This window comes from Plecotus auritus, assembly GCF_963455305.1.
Source record: "Plecotus auritus genome assembly, chromosome: 2".
Lineage (NCBI taxonomy): Eukaryota > Metazoa > Chordata > Mammalia > Chiroptera > Vespertilionidae > Plecotus > Plecotus auritus.
The window spans coordinates 2,848,688-2,867,943 of record NC_137771.1 but is presented as its reverse complement, the minus strand read 5'-3'; the positions used below and the strand labels follow the sequence as shown (position 1 = coordinate 2,867,943).

General features: G+C 64.2%; 1 protein-coding gene across 3 annotated transcripts in view; it reads left to right on the top strand.

Moving 5' to 3' along the window:
• CHD5 (chromodomain helicase DNA binding protein 5) overlaps positions 1 to 19,256 on the top strand; it is a 59,247-nt gene that overhangs the window by 8,367 nt on the left and 31,624 nt on the right. The window contains exons 2-9 of one of the 3 annotated variants that reach the window (XM_080656709.1): positions 2,739 to 2,863; positions 9,686 to 9,865; positions 12,282 to 12,400; positions 12,889 to 13,127; positions 14,589 to 14,713; positions 17,416 to 17,539; positions 18,143 to 18,309; positions 18,469 to 18,681. In XM_080656709.1, the coding sequence (XP_080512835.1) occupies positions 2,739 to 2,863; positions 9,686 to 9,865; positions 12,282 to 12,400; positions 12,889 to 13,127; positions 14,589 to 14,713; positions 17,416 to 17,539; positions 18,143 to 18,309; positions 18,469 to 18,681 (1,292 nt within the window). Of the gene's footprint in view, positions 1 to 2,735; positions 2,864 to 9,685; positions 9,866 to 12,281; positions 12,401 to 12,888; positions 13,128 to 14,588; positions 14,714 to 17,415; positions 17,540 to 18,142; positions 18,682 to 19,256 lie in introns of all 3 variants that reach the window. The other 2 variants (XM_080656708.1, XM_080656707.1) reach the window with 2 other exon arrangements.

Here is a 19,256-nt window from a genome sequence, read left to right as displayed (position 1 = left end):
CGTGACAGGGGTGTGTACCTGTGTGCGTGTGTGTACCTGTGTGGGTGTGACAGGGGTGTGTACCTGTGTGTGTGTGTACCTCTGTGGGGCGTGACAGGGGTGTGTACCTGTGTGCACATGTGTACCTGTGTGGGCGTGACAGGGGTGTGTACCTGTGTGCGCGTGTGTACCTGTGTGGGCGTGACAGGGGTGTGTACCTGTGTGCGCGTGTGTACCTGTGTGGGCATGACAGGGGTGTGTACCTGTGTGCGCATGTGTACCTGTGTGGGCGTGACGGGTGTGTACCTGTGTGCGCGTGTGTACCATCCCGCCTGGGATGCCCCTGCCACCCCCCGTCCCCAAGGCGGAGGGGAAAGGCCCCACCCTGGGCATGACAGAGGTGTGTACCTGTGTGCGTGTGTATACCTGTGTGGGCGTGACAGGGGTGTGTACCTGTGTGCGCATGTGTACCTGTGTGGGCGTGACGGGTGTGTACCTGTGTGCGTGTGTGTACCTGTGTGGGCGTGACGGGGGTGTGTACTTATGTGCGTGTGTGTACCTATGTGGGCGTGACAGGGGTGTGTACCTGTGTGCGTGTGTGTACCTGTGTGGGCGTGACAGGGGTGTGTGTACCTCTGTGGGTGTGACAGGTGTGTACCTATGTGCGTGTGTATACCTGTGTGGGTGTGATGATGATGTACCTGTGTGGGTGTGATGAGGGTATACCTGTGTGGGTGTGTGTACCTGTGTGGGTGTGATGGGGTGTCCCTGTGTGGGCGTGACGGGGGTGTCTACCTATGTGCGTGTGTATACCTGTGTGGGCGTGACAGGGGTGTGTACCTTTGTGGGTGTGTGTACCTCTGTGGGTGTGACAGAGGTGTGTACCCATGTGCATGTGTATACCTGTGTGGGTGTGACAGGGGTGTGTACCTGTGTGGGTATGATGAGGGTATACCTGTGTGGGTGTGTGTACCTGTGTGGATGTGATGGGGTGTCCCTGTGTGGGTGTGTGTACCTGTGTGGGTGTGTGTACCTGTGTGGGTGTGTTGGGGGTGTCCCTGTGTGGGTGTGTGTCCCTGTGTGGGTGTGTGTACCTGTGTGGATGGGTGTACCTGTGTGGGTGTGTGTCCCTGTGTGGATGGGTGTACCTGTGTGGGTGTGTGTACCTGTGTGGGTGTGTTGGGGGTGTCCCTGTGTGGGTGTGTGTCCCTGTATGGATGGGTGTACCTGTGTGGGTGTGTGTACCTGTGTGGGTGTGTGTCCCTGTGTGGGTGTGTGTCCCTGTGTGGATGGGTGTCCCTGTGTGGGTGTGTGTCCCTGTGTGGGTGTGTGTCCCTGTGTGGATGGGTGTCCCTGTGTGGGTGTGTGTCCCTGTGTGGGTGTGTGTGTACCTGTGTGGATGGGTGTACCTGTGTGGGTGTGTGTCCCTGTGTGGATGGGTGTACCTGTGTGGGTGTGTGTACCTGTGTGGGTGTGTTGGGGGTGTCCCTGTGTGGGTGTGTGTCCCTGTGTGGGTGTGTGTACCTGTGTGGATGGGTGTACCTGTGTGGGTGTGTGTACCTGTGTGGGTGTGTGTCCCTGTGTGGGTGTGTGTCCCTGTGTGGATGGGTGTCCCTGTGTGGGTGTGTGTCCCTGTGTGGGTGTGTGTCCCTGTGTGGATGGGTGTCCCTGTGTGGGTGTGTGTCCCTGTGTGGGTGTGTGTACCTGTGTGGATGGGTGTACCTGTGTGGGTGTGTGTACCTGTGTGGGTGTGTGTCCCTGTGTGGGTGTGTGTACCTGTGTGGGTGTGTTGGGGGTGTCCCTGTGTGGGTGTGTGTCCCTGTGTGGATGGGTGTCCCTGTGTGGATGGGTGTACCTGTGTGGGTGTGTGTCCCTGTGTGGGTGTGTGTACCTGTGTGGATGGGTGTACCTGTGTGGGTGTGTGTCCCTGTGTGGGTGTGTGTACCTGTGTGGGTGTGTGTACCTGTGTGGATGGGTGTCCCTGTGTGGGTGTGTGTCCCTGTGTGGGTGTGTGTACCTGTGTGGATGGGTGTACCTGTGTGGGTGTGTGTCCCTGTGTGGGTGTGTGTCCCTGTGTGGGTGTGTGTCCCTGTGTTGGTGTGTTGGGGTGTTCCTGTGTGGGTGTGTTGGGGTGTTCCTGTGTGGGTGTGTTTGGGGTGTCCCTGTGTGGGTGTGTGTCCCTGTGTGGATGGGTGTCCCTGTGTGGATGCATGTTGGGGGAGAGGCAGTGTGGTCTTCGATTTCCCATTAGGGGCCCCAGTAGCCTCCTCCAAACCCCAGGTACTTGCTGTTCAGCTCCCTGGTCCTGGGTGATGCCCCTCTCCCCCCAGCCTTCTCCCAGCCACATCTGGGCCTCGAGGGCAGAGACGCCTGGCCCCCGGGAGATGGCTTGGGGATGGTGGGGCTGCGTTCTCCCGGGAGAGCCATGTCAACGAGACCTCTCCTAGTCACTCAGGGCTCGGCAGGGTGTTTCCTGAGCGCCCTCGTGCAGGGGCGGGCGGGGCGGGGCGGGCGGGGCGGGGTGCGTGTTGGCAGCTCCCGGGTCCTGTGCGGAAGGAGAGGTCCCAGGTGAGGTGAGCTGGCCCACCAGCTGGGCTTCCTCACTGGGTCTGTGCCCACGAGGGGTGGCGAGGGCTGTCCGGGCGGGGGGGTGGGTGAGGGTGCGGCTGGGGAGGCCGGTGGCTGTGGGGAGGAGCTGCTGACCCAGTGGGGCCTCCCAGAGGGGAGTGCGGGGTAACCCCCTCCTGTTCCCCCAGAAGACGACGACGGTGGCCTTGAAGGCTTCGATGACTTCTTCCCCGAGGAGCCCGTGAGCCTTCCCAAGAAGAAGAAATCCAAGAAGCTCAAGGAGAGCAGGTCCAAAGGGAAGCGGAAGAAGAAGGAGGTGCGTGGGGCTGGGGCTCCGGTGGCGGCCTTGGCGGCACCCCTGGGCCTGCAGGGGGAGACTGGGCTGGGCCTGCAGGGGGAGACTGGGCCGGGCCTGCAGGGGGGCTGTGAGACTTGACTGAGCCGTAAGCACAGCGCTGAGCTGTGTGAACAGACACCTTTCCGGGACGCACCGGAAGTGTCCTGCCCTGAGCGGATGTTCAGGGGCCATCCTGGGGAGACCCGGGCCAGGGGACAGGGCTGGACACGCTGACAGCCCCGGGCCGGATCTCAGCTGTGTCACTGTGTGACGGGCAAGCTCATCTCCGAGCCTCCACGCTCCGCTTCCTTGTTTGCGGAACGGGGGTACACACCGCCACTTCCCCGCAGGCCGCCTGGAGGGCCAGGGAGGATGCTCCGAAGAGGCGGCGCCCACGGGAATGGGAGGGGAGCTGTCCGTCCATTGTGCTGTGTGGTCCCTGCCCTCCCAGCTCCTCCCGAGCGTTCTCTCTCAGCGGCCGCTGTATGGGCCTGGGCAGAGGCTGGGTCAGCACAGAGGCCCTGCAGGTCCTCGGTCTCAGGCTGGGTCTCCCCAATTCCCAAACGCAAACAAGGGACCACGAGGGGTGCCACGGGCCTGTGGGCACCCCCTTCCTCTTCTCCCTGCCCCAGGCAGGGCCCAGGGTACAGCGGGACCCTCCCCACTGCCTGGCCAGGAGGAGGGTGGAGGTGGGCAGTGTCTGGACATGGTGGACTGGCGGCTGGGGTGGAGGGATGCAGGTGGGGGGGGGGGGCTGGTGCTTGCCTCCCCATGTCCAGCGCCCCATTACTCAGGCCTCCCCCCTTCTGCTGGACCCACATAAGCACGGGTCTGTCTCTCTGGCTCTGGTTTTTGTCTGTCTGTGTCTCCAGTCCGTCTCTGCTGGGCCTCTCCGTATTCATCTCTTGCTCTCTCCTGTCCCGCTCGCTCTCTTCTCGCTTCTTTCCATCCCTCCCCTCCCCCGCCCTGTCCCTTTCTTCTCCTCTCTCTCTCTCTCTCCCTCTCTCCCCCTCTCCTTCTTTCTCCCATTCTCTCCACTCTCCCTCTCCTCTCTTCCTCACACTCTCTCCTTCCTCTCTCTACTGAGATGCAGTTCAGGTTGTCAAAAGGGGTGCAGCCGGGGGGGCTGGAGGTCTGCAGAAGACCGGGCAGTGCCCGACAGGCTCCACAGTGACCCCTGGCTGATGCTGCCCCCTGCCCTGCATTCTGGAGCGCCTGGCTTGGCCAGCTGGCCCCTCGCAGGGGGTCTGGAGCATGCTGTGTTCAGAGGACAGGATCCCCCCCACCTCCCCCCCCCTGCCCCAGACCTGGGTCCTCGGGGCGTGGGGAAGGGAATTGCAACCTTTGCTCCCCTCCACCTCCAACCAGGTGGCCCCACGACAGGCGGGCGGTGGTGGAGGCAGGAGGGGGGTGGGGGCGGCAGTCTTGTTTTCCTCTGTGTGTATGTGTGTGTGTGTGTGTGTATGTGTGTGTATGTGTATGTGTGTGTGTGTGTGTGTGTGTGTGTGTGTGTGTGTGTGTGTGTGTGTGTGTGGCGGGGAGAGGAGGCGGGCAGCAAGTCCGGGACTCTGATTTACATAAAGGAACCGGACTGGGGCCAGTGGAGGGGGTGGGGGGAGGAGGCGGGCAGCAAGTTGGGGACTCTGATTTACCTGATTTACGTGAAGGCACCGGACTGGGGCCAGTGGGGGGTGGGGTGGAGGAGGGGGCAGCAAGGCCGGGGCTCTGATTTACATAAAGGAACCGGACTGGGGCCAGAGCCCCAGCACATGTAGATGAAGCTCCTTGTCAGACCCAGCGCAGGAGGGAGAGATGATTTCCACCTGTACTGCAGCGTTGCCATGGCAACCAATTATTCAGTGCTAAATTATAACTGTTTATAACAGTCTGAATGGGAAGGCTCATATCTGATTCTTTTCCCCTCTCCCTCTGGAAGGACCCCAAATTGAGAATGACCAACGCTCGGGGTCCTTCCTTTTGGGTTTAAATGCCTCGTTTTTCAGGATGTGCTGTGTGCTGAACGCTGGGCAGGGAGGGAGGGGAGGCGGGGAGACGGGAGGCCTGGATCCAGAAACATCTGCAAGAGCTGGGGGGAGGAAGGGCCTGCTCACTCGGGGTCCCCGGGCCTGCTCTGGGGCACGCCCTGTCCGCTGTGGGCCTGGGGTTCAGGGCAGAGACCCCTCCTGCCTGCCCCCAGCTGCTGGCACCCACGCCTTGGGCGTAGCGGCTGAGGCAGCTTTGCAGTGGCTTCTGTGGGGACTCCAAGTCCACTGAGGTCCTTCACCGAGCGCACGCCCCACAGTCACGCCCAAGGCTGCCACAGCCCAGCGGGTCGCCCCAAGGTCAAAGCCCCTGCTGCCGCCCTGACTTTGAGAGCCTGTAGCTCAGGCTGAGGTTGGTCAGGGCGCTGTCGCTCCGTGCTGCTGCTTCTCCCCTGACCTTGGCTTGACCTGCAGCTCCCCCTCTGTCAGTTTTAAGATTCAGAACCGATCCGGGTTCTCCATCCTTCTTCCCCTCTGGCCACTGCCCTTCCCTCGCCCCTTCTCTGCCAGGGCAGGGTTTGGGAAGAGGAAGGAGGCTCAGCGCTAGAGGGTCCCCACAGCTGGGTGCAGAGATGTCCAAGGCCCTCTCCTGCCCCTCCCCCTCCCCCAGCCCGGGCGTGGCTTGACTGAGAGGCTGGAACAGGTGGGGGTGGCCCGGGAGGTGCAGCTTTGCTAGTTGACGGAGAAGGCAGGGCACATAGAGGGCGAGGGCACAGGCTGGGGTGCGGGTGATGCCGAGGGAGCTGTCTTCCCCTTCCCTGAAATGGGAGGTCCTGCCAAAGCTCCAGCTCATTCCCTCAGGAGGTCTGCCCTCCTGCTCTCCCGGGAGCCCTGGAGCGGACGCTGGGCCAGCCCTCCTGGCAGTGCCCAGCTTGGGGCCTTCTGCCAGGCCTGCTGCCCCTCCCCCTTCCCGTCCTCCCCCTCCATCCCTTCTGCCCCTCCCCCTTCCCATCCTCCCCCTCCATCCCTTCTGCCCCTCCCCCTTCCCATCCTCCCCCTCCATCCCTTCTGCCCCTCCCCCTTCCTGTCCTCCCCCTCCATCCCTTCTGCCCCTCCCCCTTCCCGTCCTCCCCCTCCATCCCTTCTGCCCTTCTTCCTTCCCTCCCCTTCCCTCCCTCCCTCCCTTCCTCCTTTCCTCTGCCCTCTATTACTCTTTTCCTCCCTTCCTCCCTCTCTCCCTCCCACCCTTCCTTCCTCCCTCCCTCCCTCCCTCCCTTCCTCCCTCCCTTCCTCCTTCCCTCCGCCCTCCATCACTCTTTTCCTCCCTTCCTCCCTTCCTCCCCCTCCCCCTCCCCTTCCCTCTCCCCCTCCCTTTCCCTGTCCCTGTCCCTGTCCCTGTCCCTCTCCCTCTCCCTCTCCCTCTCCCTCTCCCTCTCCCTCTCCCTCTCCCTCTCCCTCTCCCTCTCCCTCTCCCTCTCCCCTCCCCCTTCCTCTCCCTCTCCCTCTCCCTCTCCCTCTGGGCTCTGCAGGAGCTGTGCTGGCCACTCCTTGCCTCTCCTGCGCTGGGCTATGGCAGTGCCTGCTTCCCACCGATGCTCAGGGCCACGCCCCCTCAGGGTGGCCACAGCAGGCCCTCAGCACCATGCCACATGTACTGTGGTTGTCGCCTGGCCGCAGGCGCCATCCTGATCTGCAGAGACCAGTGCCCGAGGCTGGCGTGCCCTCCCGTGTGCCATCCTGGCTGCATTGTTGGCTTCCGAGCAGAGTTGGGGTGGTGGTGGGGACACTCCCATTTCAGAGCGTTTCAGGCCTTCTCTTCCACGGTGTCCTTTGCTCCCCTTGCCACCCGGTGGCATCCCATCACCATGAGGGAGCTGAGGTCAGGGGCTGCAGGCTAGCAGGGGTCAGCGCGCCGAGGCACTCTGTTGTGTGGCCTCCCCAGGGAGCCCCAGGGCCCACCACGGGGTCCTCCCGTTTCACCCCTGGTCTGCATTGTGGGGTCCTCCCGGTTCACCCCTGGTCTGCATTGTGGGGTCTGTCCCAGGGCAGCTGAGGGCCAAGCCTGAGCCCCAGCCTCTGTGGACCCACAGCCGCTGTCCATGGTGCTGAAGTGTGTTGTGTGGCATCCTTCTCCCACCCTTAGCTTTGCTGGGGCGAGGGCTGGGGTAGAGCCTGTCTCTCAGGTCTCTCCAAGGGTGACCTCTCTAAGCTGGCTGAGCTCTGCACCCTAGGGAGAAATGGGTGCCCCTGTCTGGCCCCCCTCCTCCCCAAAGGACTGAGGCCCAGCTGGCAATTGTGGCCATCAGGCTTGGGCGGCTGTCCTGCCCGGGCGGGCTCCAGCACAGGACCTGCGCTGTCCCAGGGTCCAGCATGGCCAGTCAGTATTCCGGAGGCACCAGGCCCAGGAGAGGTGTGGAGGCCGCCAGCCAGCACACTGACTCTGATCTGAGTGGCACCGAAGGTTTGGGAGCGGGAGCGGGGAGCAGGGAGACGGAGCTGAGCGCCCAGGGGAGCGGAAAGTGTGGGAGCTTGTGGGGGGCCGAACCTCAGGGAGACCCCCTCCTGGGGGAAGACTCTCAACTGCTTAGTGTGGTCTCAACAGGCAGAGACTGGGCCGGGGGCCTCCGAGGGTTCCCCAGAAGACCCCACTCTCCTTGGCACCCTCCCCTCCTCCCTTCTCCCTCCCCCTCCCTCCTCCCTCCCTCCCTTCGTCCCCCTCCCTCCTCACCTTCTCTTAGGCCTCTCTCCCCATCGGTGTTTGGAGCTCATGTCCTGTCTGGCCCTTCTCCGTCTCTCCCACGCCTCCTTTGCTCACCTTGACCACAATAAACAGCCTCAGGAGGGTGACAGGTCCGAGCTGGTCCCCGAGCGGGAGGGGCGGAGGGCTTTGCCGTCCACTCGCATCTCCCTGGGAAGCCTGAGAATGAGCACCGTCTCTCCCTATAAACGGGCCATTTGAGGCCTGTTAGAGGGGAAGCTAACTCAAACGAGCCAAGCTCAAGAGCTGCCTCAGTGACCTTGTCTCCTATTGGACGCAGCGGCCAGGGTGCAGGTGTGGGTGCGGGAAGCTGGGCTCCTCACAGCAGCTTCTGGGGCCACAGGAGGCAAAGCTGGGCCGTGTGCTCTACGTCAGTCACCGGCTTCACTCCCCACACGCAGCTCCACGGCCGCGCTCCCCACACACAGTTCCACGTCTGCACTCCCCACACGCAGCTCCACGGCCGCACTCCCCACACAGTTCCACGTCTGCACTCCCCACACACAGTTCCAGGTCTGCACTCCCCACACGCAGTTCCACGTCTGCACTCCCCACACGCAGTTCCACGTCTGCACTCCCCACACGCAGCTCCACGTCTGCACTCCCCACACGCAGTTCCACGTCTGCACTCCCCACACACAGTTCCACGTCTGCACTCCCCACACGCAGTTCCACGTCTGCACTCCCCACACGCAGCTCCACGTCTGCACTCCCCACACGCAGTTCCACGTCTGCACTCCCCACACACAGTTCCACGTCCGCACTCCCCACACGCAGTTCCACGTCTGCACTCCCCACACGCAGTTCCACGTCTGCACTCCCCACACGCAGTTCCACGTCTGCACTCCCCACACGCAGTTCCACGTCTGCACTCCCCACACGCAGCTCCACGTCTGCACTCCCCACACGCAGTTCCAGGTCTGCACTCCCCACACGCAGTTCCACGTCCGCACTCCCCACACGCAGTTCCACGTCTGCACTCCCCACACGCAGCTCCACGTCTGCACTCCCCACACGCAGTTCCAGGTCTGCACTCCCCACACGCAGTTCCACGTCTGCACTCCCCACACACAGTTCCACGTCTGCACTCCCCACACACAGTTCCACGTCTGCACTCCCCACACGCAGCTCCACGTCTGCACTCCCCACACACAGTTCCACGTCTGCACTCCCCACACGCAGCTCCACGTCTGCACTCCCCACACGCAGTTCCAGGTCTGCACTCCCCACACGCAGCTCCACGTCTGCACTCCCCACACACAGTTCCAGGTCTGCACTCCCCACACGCAGTCCCACGGCTGCACTCCCCACACGCAGTCCCACGGCTGCACTCCCCACACGCAGTCCCACGGCTGCACTCCCCACACGCAGTCCCACGGCTGCACTCCCCACACGCAGTCCCACGGCTGCACTCCCCACACGCAGTCCCACGGCTGCACTCCCCACACGCAGTCCCACGGCTGCACTCCCCACACGCAGTCCCACGGCTGCACTCCCCACACGCAGTCCCACGGCTGCACTCCCCACACACAGTTCCACGGCCGCACTCCCCACACGCAGCTCCACGTCTGCACTCCCCACACGCAGGTCCACGGCTGCACCTAGAGCCGAGAGGGGGTGCTCAGACCGGACTCGGTGCAGCCAGCGGCTCCGTGGCTTTCCCGGTGCACTTGGCTCTTTGCCCCCACATCACGCCTCTGCTTCGAGTTCTTGGTCCCAGCGCCGTCACACAGGACTCGTTAAAACCCCAACGTCCTCAGACGCCTGGTTCTGACGGGAGCTGGGCCCGAGCCTCAGCCCAGGCGCAGAGCTGGCCCGGGGGGGGGGGGGGGGGAACCCTGACCCGGCGCGCTCCTCCACCGCCCCACCCAGGGTGAGACCCTTGACTGCCGGCCTGGGCAGCCCCTCCGGCTGGGCTTCGGGCTGAGCGGCGAGCAGCAGATGCCGGGCGATCTAGAAGGCAGGGCTGACTGCCAGGAGGCTGCTGTCGGGGCGGGCCTGCGCCCAGGGCTCCAGGCCGCCTCTGGGCCCCGTGGCCTCACCGTCGCCCTTGCCTGGCAGGGGAGCCATGATGAGCTGTCGGAAAATGAGGAGGATCTGGAAGAGAAGTCGGAGAGTGAGGGGAGCGACTACTCCCCTAACAAGAAGAAGAAGAAGAAGCTCAAGGACAAGAAGGAGAAAAAGGCCAAACGGAAAAGGAAGGGGGACGATGAGGATGCCACCGACGAGGGATGCCTAAAGGTAACCCCTGAGGCCGGGCCGGGACCCTGGCCCCCACAGGCATGCCTGCTCGGAGGGCGGAGCGTCCTGCTGTCACCTCTGTGCCTCCCTGCCCTGGAGCCCGGGAGCCCGGGAGCCTGGGGTGGGGGGTGGTCCTGGCTGACGGGTCTGTGTGTGCGTGTGCACGCGTGTGGAGGTTGGACACCTGCCTGTGAGGAATGCTGCAGCCGCGGGTCTAACACGTTTGAAGTAACGATGGGTGAGGTGTGGGAGGAGGCCATTCAGCCTCCGGAGGTCCTGCCCGATGGGGAGCGCGTAGCTCTTTCTGGAGAAAGGGATGGTTTGAGCTCAAGTTTCAGTCAGGAGCCTCTTGCTTGGAGCAATTTGGGACAATAAACCAGCAAATAGAGTCTTTGCCAGCAAGAAGCGGCTGGACAGCTCCGCTTAGAGTAGAGGGGAACTTGTTAGGGAGCCCGGTCTGGGGTCCTGCCCCAGGGCCAGTCCAGGAGCTGGAGGAGGGGCCTAGAGCCCCCCTGGGCAGAGCTCTGAGAAGTGTGGGAGCCTCCGAGGCCACCCCCTGGGGCTCCTCGGGCGGGGCGGGGCTGAGGGTAAGGCCAGAGGACCTCAAGTCACCCAGAACCCCTGGGACCACCCCGGACCAGGCTCCCGGGCTCCGTTTGGGCTTGGAGGTAAGTGCTCCGTAAATATTAGTGCAGTGGCTGTGGGGCGAGGCAGAAATGGTGGCTGTCATTGCCTGGCGTGGGGAAGCCCGGCGGGGTCCCGGCCCCCAGGGGACGGCACTCGTGGGCAGGTGTTGCTGGAGTCGTCTATGACAGATAACAGCTGAGGGCCTGACGACTGTGGACAGGGAACTTATGGGGGCGACTCGGGTTATCCCGTAACAGTGTCGTCGGCTCGCTCTGTGTCCGGGTGGGAACCACGGGCTGTGTGCTCCAGGAAGGGCTGAGGGGGGTGGGGGTGGGGGTCAGGGTGGGCGTGGGAGGGGGTCCACTGGGAAGTGTCACAGAGCACAGGGGGCCTGGAAGCTCTGGGCACGGAGGAGAATGAACGCAGTGACAGCTCAGGGCTTCTTGGCCACTCACTGCCCCATCCAGCGGGAGGGACAGCAGGCCTGTGTGACAGGTGGCCACACTGGAGCCCCAGCGTGCTGATTGGCTGAGTGGGTTGGTGGGTGGGGCTGGGGCAGGGCTCCCTGGAACAGGCTGGAAATCAGGCCCCGTTCCATGCACCTGTGCTGACTCGCTCCCTCCTGTGAGGCGGGTGCTGTCATCCCTGTTTCACAGACGGGGAAACTGAGGTACAGAGCGGGGAGGTAGCTGTCCACCTCTCACTGCCAATGTGTGGCAGAGCCAGGATTAGAGCGGTGACTGACTGGCTCCAGAGTCTAAGCTCATAGCCAGCAACCCCCCAGCCCCCCCAGCCAGCCCAGCCCCCCAGCCCCCAGCCAGCCCAATACCCCCAGCCCTCCCAGCCAGCCCAGCCCCCCAGCCCCCAGCCAGCCCAGCCCCCCAGCCAGCCCAGCCCCCCCAGTCCTCCCCAGCCAGCCCAACCCCCCCAGCCAGCTCAGCCCACCCCAGCCAGCCCAGCCACCCCAGCGCCCCCCAGCCAGCCCAATCCCCCCCAGCCAGCCCAGCCAGCCCAGCCCCCACAGCCAACCCAGCCCCCCTTGGCCCCCCCAGGCCAGCCCTCCTAGCCAGCCCAGCCCTCCCCATCCCCCCCAGCCAGCCCAGCCCCCCCAGCCCAGCTCTCCCAGCCAGCCCCGCCCCCCACAGCCCCCACAGCCCCCTCAGCCAGCCCAGCCAGCAGAGGGTGGCCTGGTGACTTGGCACCTGGGGGCAGTCTCATGAGCCCGTGACCCCTTGGGAAGCCACACCCCTCCCTGGGCCTCAGGCCACCTGGAAAGTGAGCGGTACCTGAGGGCCCTCTGGGGCTGTCCTGCCCTGTCCTGGCCGGGGCACACCTTGCTGGTTCTGGAACTGGCAGCAGCCTGTCCTTTTGTGGGGTCCATGCATGACTGTACGGGGGGCATCCCGGGGTGGCCTCATTTCTCCACACGCCTGCTGCCTCCCCAGGGCCCTCTGCCTCCTAACACCCCTCTTCAGGCCCAGACTCCCCGAATAGATTTCTCCAGAGAGTGAGCCCCATTATTCCTGCCCTGGGCACACCGTGGTCTCACCCCAAGCCCCACGTTAACCCCCAGGCGCGTTGCCCTGCGCCCCCTCATAAACTGCTGTCCGAGCCGGTCCCCGATCAAGGGCTTGGGGCTGGAAGTGGTAGGGTGTTTCCGGTGCTGACTGAGAACTGCTCCTGTTGGGGGCAGGCACCACCCTCCCCGCCCGCCTGCCCCGAGGCCCTGGGATGGGGGTGCGGGTTAGAAGGACCCGCCGCAGAGTGCATCTCTGGCCCGTGTCCGCAGGAGCCCAAGTCCTCGGGGCAGCTCATGGCCGAGTGGGGCCTGGACGACGTGGACTATCTGTTCTCGGAGGCCGACTACCACACGCTGACCAACTACAAGGCCTTCAGCCAGTTCCTCAGGTGCGGGGCGGGGGGGTGGGGGGGGAGCCTGGCTCCTGGGGGGCGGCTGTCAGGCCGACACTGAGCTGGGCGAGCTGGCTGGCGGGGCCCCTTCCATTTTGGCAGATGGCCCTGCCGCCCTCGCTTGCCCTGCACCCGGGGTGGTGGCCCCAGCCAGTCCCGCGGCCTGTGCCCTCCTGCCCCGCTCTGCTCCGGAGGCAGCACTTGGTACAGGCCCCTCTCCAGCCTCAGGCCTCGCAGGTTCTAGAAACCCAGCGAACTAGGGGATTGCCAACCGCACAAACAGGGACTTGAGCATTTTGGGGGGCACTGCTGTATCAAGCTTTGTCTTCTTCCTGCCCCCGTTTCTGCCCCGTTTCCCAACCCGGAGCCTGGGGCTGGCGCTGCCTGTCCCAGGTGTGGGAGATGGGGGCCCTGCCGGGTCACGTGGGGGTCACCCCTTCCATGGCCCTGCCCTTACCTTCCTGCCCACCTCCCCCGCCCCATAGGCCTCTCATTGCCAAGAAGAACCCAAAGATCCCCATGTCCAAAATGATGACCGTCCTGGGCGCCAAGTGGCGGGAGTTCAGCGCCAACAACCCCTTCAAGGGCAGCTCGGCGGCGGCGGCCGCGGCGGCAGTGGCTGCAGCCGTGGAGACCGTCACCATCGCCCCTCCGCTGGCTGTCAGCCCCCAGCAGGCGCCCCAGCCTGTGCCCATCCGCAAGGCCAAGACCAAAGAGGGCAAGGGTAAGGCTGCGGGTGGGGGTGGGCACCCAGCCTGCTGGCAGGAGCCCTTCCAGGCCGGTCTCTGTCAAGGACCCGGTGCCTTGGTTGACCTTGACCCACAAGGCCCTTCTGGGCTGTATTGCAGGGGCACTGGAACTCCTTAGGGGCTGGGGAGAAGCGGGGGGCGGGGGGTACTCAGAGCTTGGGGAGTCTTGCCCTGGCCCCTCCGACTTGGGCGTGAGGAAGGGCCGGGGAGGCCCAGGCTGCTGACAGTCAGGGGGTCTCACGCGTGAGGCTGTGCCATTTCCAGGGAGGAGGGGCCCAAGGGGAGCCCGTGACCCCTCTTGCCCAAGCACTGGTGTGGTCAGGGCCGGCTTCTGGGGAGCCCTGGAAGGAGGTCCAGATACAAGTTGGCCTCAGTGGGGTGTCCGGTGGGATACCAGGGAGGCTCTGAGACTTGACTTCCCGGGGACCTCCCTGGGTGGGGGTGTCTGGCCTGTGGCAGGTGGGCACGCTGATCTCAGGGCTCCCAGTGGTGGGGCCACGGCAGCTCAGCCTTCCGATGCCCTGACTGGGCTCTGAGGGGGCACTCAGGGGGTTCGGGGACTCCTTGTTTCAGCCCCAAGGAGCTTCGCCTTCTGGGACGATGTGCCCCTGGGCCAGGTCCCTGCAGGGCCCAGTGGGCAGAGTGACATGGGTTTGAGCCGGCTCCTGCTTGCCCCCTCGCTGGCCTCTGGCCTGCACACGCCCTGCTTTCTCATTTCCTCTCGGGCTGCAGCGCTGAGCTATTGATTCCCTGGGCTGCGAATTCAGAGCCTGAGAGATTGAAATAGGTTTTCCATGGCGGTGCTGAGGGTGCTTCTGGCCCCCCAGCCCCATCTCCCTGCATGCGATGCGGCTGGAGGTCACTGCGCCCAGGCCCCATCTCCCCTGGTCAGCCCCGGGGGAGGGTGCTCGGGGCCTTACCCCCCAGGTGGCTGCTTGTTCTGTGGCCAACTCCACAAAGCCGCCTCCACCCTGCTGGCCCCCAGGAGCCAGCATTTGGGGGAAGGGCAGAGGTCAGGGTGGTCTTGAGGTGCCCGCATTGCCCAGGCGTGGGGGTAACTGAAGCTGGCCGCTTCCTGCCCCAGAACCTGCTCCAGGGCCCAGGTGTGGTCCAGAGGGGAGGGGCCTCGGGGTCCTGCTGGCCGTGGCTCCACTGGGGACAGCTCCTTTCCGGGGGAAGGGACAGGACAGGGCTATTCCCGAGATGGCGGGGTGTCTGCTGTCCGAGAAGAGGGGCATCCCGGGGCCCGGGCCAGAGCTGGGCCGGGTTATTCTCTGGCGTCCCCCCCCCCCCGCCATGCTGTGCAGCTGAGGCAGGGCGTGACCTCTCTGAGCCCCAGGCCGCTCACGGGAAAGGCCACAACAAACAGGACCCGCTCCTCGTCGCGCTGCCGTGCGGCTGAGTGAACCGCGTGCTTCCTCCTCGTGACTCCCCAGGGCCCGGCGTGCGGAAGAAGATCAAAGGCTCCAAGGACGCCAAGAAGAAGGGCAAGGGGAAGAAGGCGGCGGGGCTCAAGTTCCGCCTCGGAGGGATGGGCGGCAAGAGGAAGAAGGGCTCCTCGGTGAGCGTGGGCGTGTGTGAGCGTGGGAGTGTGTGAGTGAGCATGAGTGTGTGAGTGAGCATGTGTGTGAGTGAGCATGAGCATGTGAGCGAGCATGAGCGTGTGAGTGTGAGTGAGCATGAGTGTGTGAGCATGTGAGTGAGCATGAGTGTGTGAGCGTGTGAGTGAGCATGAGCGTGTGAGCGAGCATGAGCATGTGAGCGTGTGAGCATGAGCGTGTGAGCGTGTGAGCGAGCATGAGCATGTGAGCGTGTGAGCATGAGCGTGTGAGCGTGTGAGCGAGCATGTGTGTGAGCGAGCATGAGCATGTGAGCGTGTGCGTGAGCATGAGCGTGTGAGCGTGTGCGTGAGCATGAGCGTGTGAGCGTGTGAGTGAGCATGAGCGTGTGAGCGTGTGAGTGAGCATGAGCGTGTGAGCGTGTGAGTGAGCATGAGCGTATGAGCGTGTGAGTGAGCATGAGCGTGTGAGTGAGCATGAACGTGTGAGTGAGCATGAGCGTGTGAGCGTGTGAGCATGAGTGTGAGCATGTGAGTGAGCATGAGCGTGTGAGTGAGCATGAGTGAGCATGAGCGTGTGAGTGAGCATGAGTGTGTGAGCGTGTGAGTGAGCATGAGCGTGTGAGCGTGTGAGTGAGCATGAGCGTGTGAGCGTGTGAGCGAGCATGAGCATGTGAGCGTGTGAGCATGAGCGTGTGAGCGTGTGAGCGAGCATGAGCGTGTGAGCGTGTGAGCATGAGCGTGTGAGCGTGTGAGCGAGCATGAGTGTGTGAGCATGTGAGCGAGCATGAGCGTGTGAGCGTGTGAGTGAGCATGAGCGTGTGAGCGTGTGAGTGAGCATGAGCGTGTGAGTGAGCATGAACGTGTGAGTGAGCATGAGCGTGTGAGCGTGTGAGCATGAGTGTGAGCATGTGAGTGAGCATGAGCGTGTGAGTGAGCATGAGTGAGCATGAGCGTGTGAGTGAGCATGAGCGTGAGTGAGCATGAGTGTGTGAGCGTGTGAGTGAGCATGAATGTGTGAGTGAGCATGAGCGTGTGAGCATGAGTGTGTGAGCGTGTGAGTGAGCATGAGCGTGTGAGTGAGCATGAGCGTGTGAGCGTGTGAGTGAGCATGAGTGTGTGAGTGAGCATAAGTGTGAGCATGTGTGTGAGTGAGCATGAGTGTGTGACCGTATGTGAGCGTGTGTGTGAGCATGAGTGTGTGACCGTATGTGAGAGTGTGTGAGCATGAGTGTGTGAGAGTGTGAGCATGAGTGTGTGAGCGAGCATGTGTGTGAGCATGAGTATGTGAGCGTGTGAGTGAGCATGAGTGTGTGAGCATGTGTGTGAGCATGTGAGAGTGAGCATGAGTGAGTGAGCATGTGAGTGAGCATTAGTGTGTGAGCGTGTGTGTGAGCATGTGAGAGTGAGTGAGCGTGTGTGTGTTTGCACGTGTGTGTGACTCAGAGAGAGTGAGCAAGCATGTGTGTGTGACGGTGTGTGAGAGACACGGTGGACTGGAAGGTGTCCGTGTGGGTGTGAGACAGCAAGCCCACGTTACTCAGGAGTGTCTGTGGGTGTGTGTATGTGAGCAGCCCCGAGATGCGTTTGCGTGAGTGTGCCAAGGTTGGGGTGCTGTGGAAAGCAGGGCTGGGCTGGGGTTCATTCTCCTGAAGTGGCCTGGGGCCAGGGCCTCCTCTTTCCCACTCTCCCCTTCTACCCACAGGCCTGCTGGGCCTCAGGTTCCCAACCTGACTGGTGAGGGGCGGCCTGCAGCTTGGACTGGGCGTGGGGCCCACCTGCTGAACTGGGGCTCAGTCCTGGCGCTCGCTGCCCTCAGCTGCCACCCCATCTGGGCAGCCGGTGGGAGGGTCAGCTGGCCCCAGAGAGTCCTGATGGGGCCTGGTGCCCAGGTCTGCGGGGCTGGGCCCCGGGAAGGTGGCATGGAGGCGGGGCCAGGCTGGGCTCCGTGTCCTTCCAGGGCCAGCCCTGCACCAGGTCAGACTGACCCCAAGGGAACCCACCGGGAGCACTTTGTCTCTTCTCTGTAGGGACGCCCTGGCCCTCCCTTCGCCCCCTCCTGCACCGGGCACTTGTTTCCCTCGCCTCGCCCCAGCCCCGCAGAGGCGCAGACATGGAAGCCATTTCTCGGTCCCTGGGTAGAGGCAACAGACAGGGCTTTGCTCCGGAGGGGGAGTGGGTGGCGGATGTGGCCCCGTGGAGCTGGGGGGGGGGGGGCCGCTCGGCGCAGCAGATACGGGTTGCGCACGCGCTGACGTGCGGTCTCTGCTTAGCCGCGTGGCCCTGCTCCAGAGGCTCCGTCTGGAAGGGGTTTGGGCATCACACTGGGACACAGCCAGCCACAGATGGCGCAGGCCAGACCTGGCACGCAGGCAGTGCAACAGGTTCCGTTAAGGGGAGATCTGGGGGAGGTGTCCTTGAGGGACCTGTAGGAGTTGGCAAGGTGGAGGGCATGGCCTGGGGAGGCACTGAGGTGGGGCGTACGGGCTTCTCTGAGCGCTCAGAGCACGGCTTCGGGAGGGGGTGGGGCATTAGGCGGGGCCGCGGGGTTTCCAGCTGGAGGCGGAGACTGGATGAACCACAGAGAGCCCTGTGCCCCCAGAGCCGCCACAGTGCCCGGCCCCAGGCCCCCTGCCCAGGTCAGGGAAGCCCTCGGACGAGCCCCCAGGGCAGCGTCTGGGCTCACGGGTCCTCCCGCCCCGCAGAGCGAGGAGGATGAACGGGAGGAGTCGGACTTGGACAGCGCCAGCATCCACAGCTCCTCGGTGCGCTCCGAGTGCTCCGCGGCGCTGGGCAAGAAGAGCAAGAGGAGGCGCAAGAAGAGGAGGAGTAGGCTCTTCCGTCGGCAGGGTTCCCAGGCCGCCCTGTGGGTGTGGGGTGCAGAGGTCCCTCGGGGAAGCAGGGGAGGTGTCCTCATGCCCAGCCTCCTCTGGCCTCAGCTAGGCAGTCCCCTGTGCTCCCTCAGCCACCCTGGGGCCCACGGTCGGAGAGGGGCCCTGTCCCAGTGAGGCAGGCGGGTGGTGGGAGGAGGGCCAGGGCATTTGCACTAGCAGAGAGGGCACCGGAGAAGTGCCCATCCATCATCCATCACCCACCCATTCAGTCATCCACTCCTCTACCCACCTGTCCCCTCCCCCCTCCCCCTGCCTGTCCTACCTGTCATCCCTCCCTCTTTCCCTTCCTCCTTCCCTCCCTCCCTCCCTCCCACCTCCCACCCTTCCTTCCTTTCCTTCTATCCATCTTCTCTCCATCTCTTTACCCCTTTATTTCCTCAACCATCACCCCCAACATTCATTCACCCTGTCTGTCCACCCACCATCCATTCATCCAACATCTATTAAGTACCCGTGCGCCAGGGCGGCCTCAGGTGGAGACTGGTCGGGCCTTGGGCAGGGGGACGCAGCCCGCATGGCCACCTCTGCCCCTTCCCAGTCGACGACGGTGACGGCTACGAGACGGACCACCAGGACTACTGCGAGGTGTGCCAGCAGGGCGGGGAGATCATCCTGTGCGACACCTGCCCGCGGGCCTACCACCTGGTCTGCCTGGACCCGGAGCTGGAGAAGGCCCCCGAGGGCAAGTGGAGCTGTCCGCACTGTGTAAGCGACCCCGCGGGTGCGGTCCGTGCCTGGCTCCCGGACCGCCGCGCTGGTCATCTGGGGACAGAACGTGGGGGGTGCCGAGTGGGAGGGGGGGGTCCCCACGCAGGTGGAGGGTATCTGGGCCCAGGGCGCCTCCACCTGTCCTTGTCCCTTCAGGAGAAGGAGGGGATCCAGTGGGAGCCGAAGGACGACGAGGAGGAGGAGGAGGGCGGCGAGGAGGAGGACGACCACATGGAATTCTGCCGCGTGTGCAAGGACGGCGGCGAGCTGCTCTGCTGCGACGCCTGCCCCTCCTCCTACCACCTGCACTGCCTCAACCCGCCGCTGCCCGAGATCCCAAACGGTGAATGGCTCTGCCCGCGCTGTACTGTGAGTGTTAACGCCCGCCCCGCCCCGCCCCGCCCCGCGCGAACGCCCCGCCCCGCCGGCCAGGCCCCGCCCACCGCGCCCGGACTTTCCTTCGCTCGCCAGACCCTGCGCTTAGAGGCCGGCGCAGGCCACGCCCCCACAAAGCCACGCCCCACACCAGGCCAAGCCACGCCCCCAGCAGTACCACTCCACCTGCCAAGGCCACACCCACGGCGTTCCAAGCCCCACCCACCAAGGCCACGTCCTTCTCGCCCCGCCCCCAAGGCCTCTAGCTTAAGGCCGAGCCCCCGCCCACCGCAGATCCCCAGCGCCCGGAGCCTGCCCACCGCTTCGCCCCGAGCCGGTCTGCGGCTCAGTCCCCTTAAGACTCAGCTGCAGTTTTCTCACTGGAGTCTGAAAGCAGCAAAAGAGACGTGGTGGTGACAATCCCACCCTCCCCCCGCGGCCAGTGCACTGGGCATCCCTTTAAGGCTCACTGTGTCTCCAAGTACTGGGCCTTTTCTTCCACCCAGTGAGCCGCCCGCCGGGCTTATCCCCATTTCTAGATGAGCAAACAGGGCGCAGGCAGGTAAAGT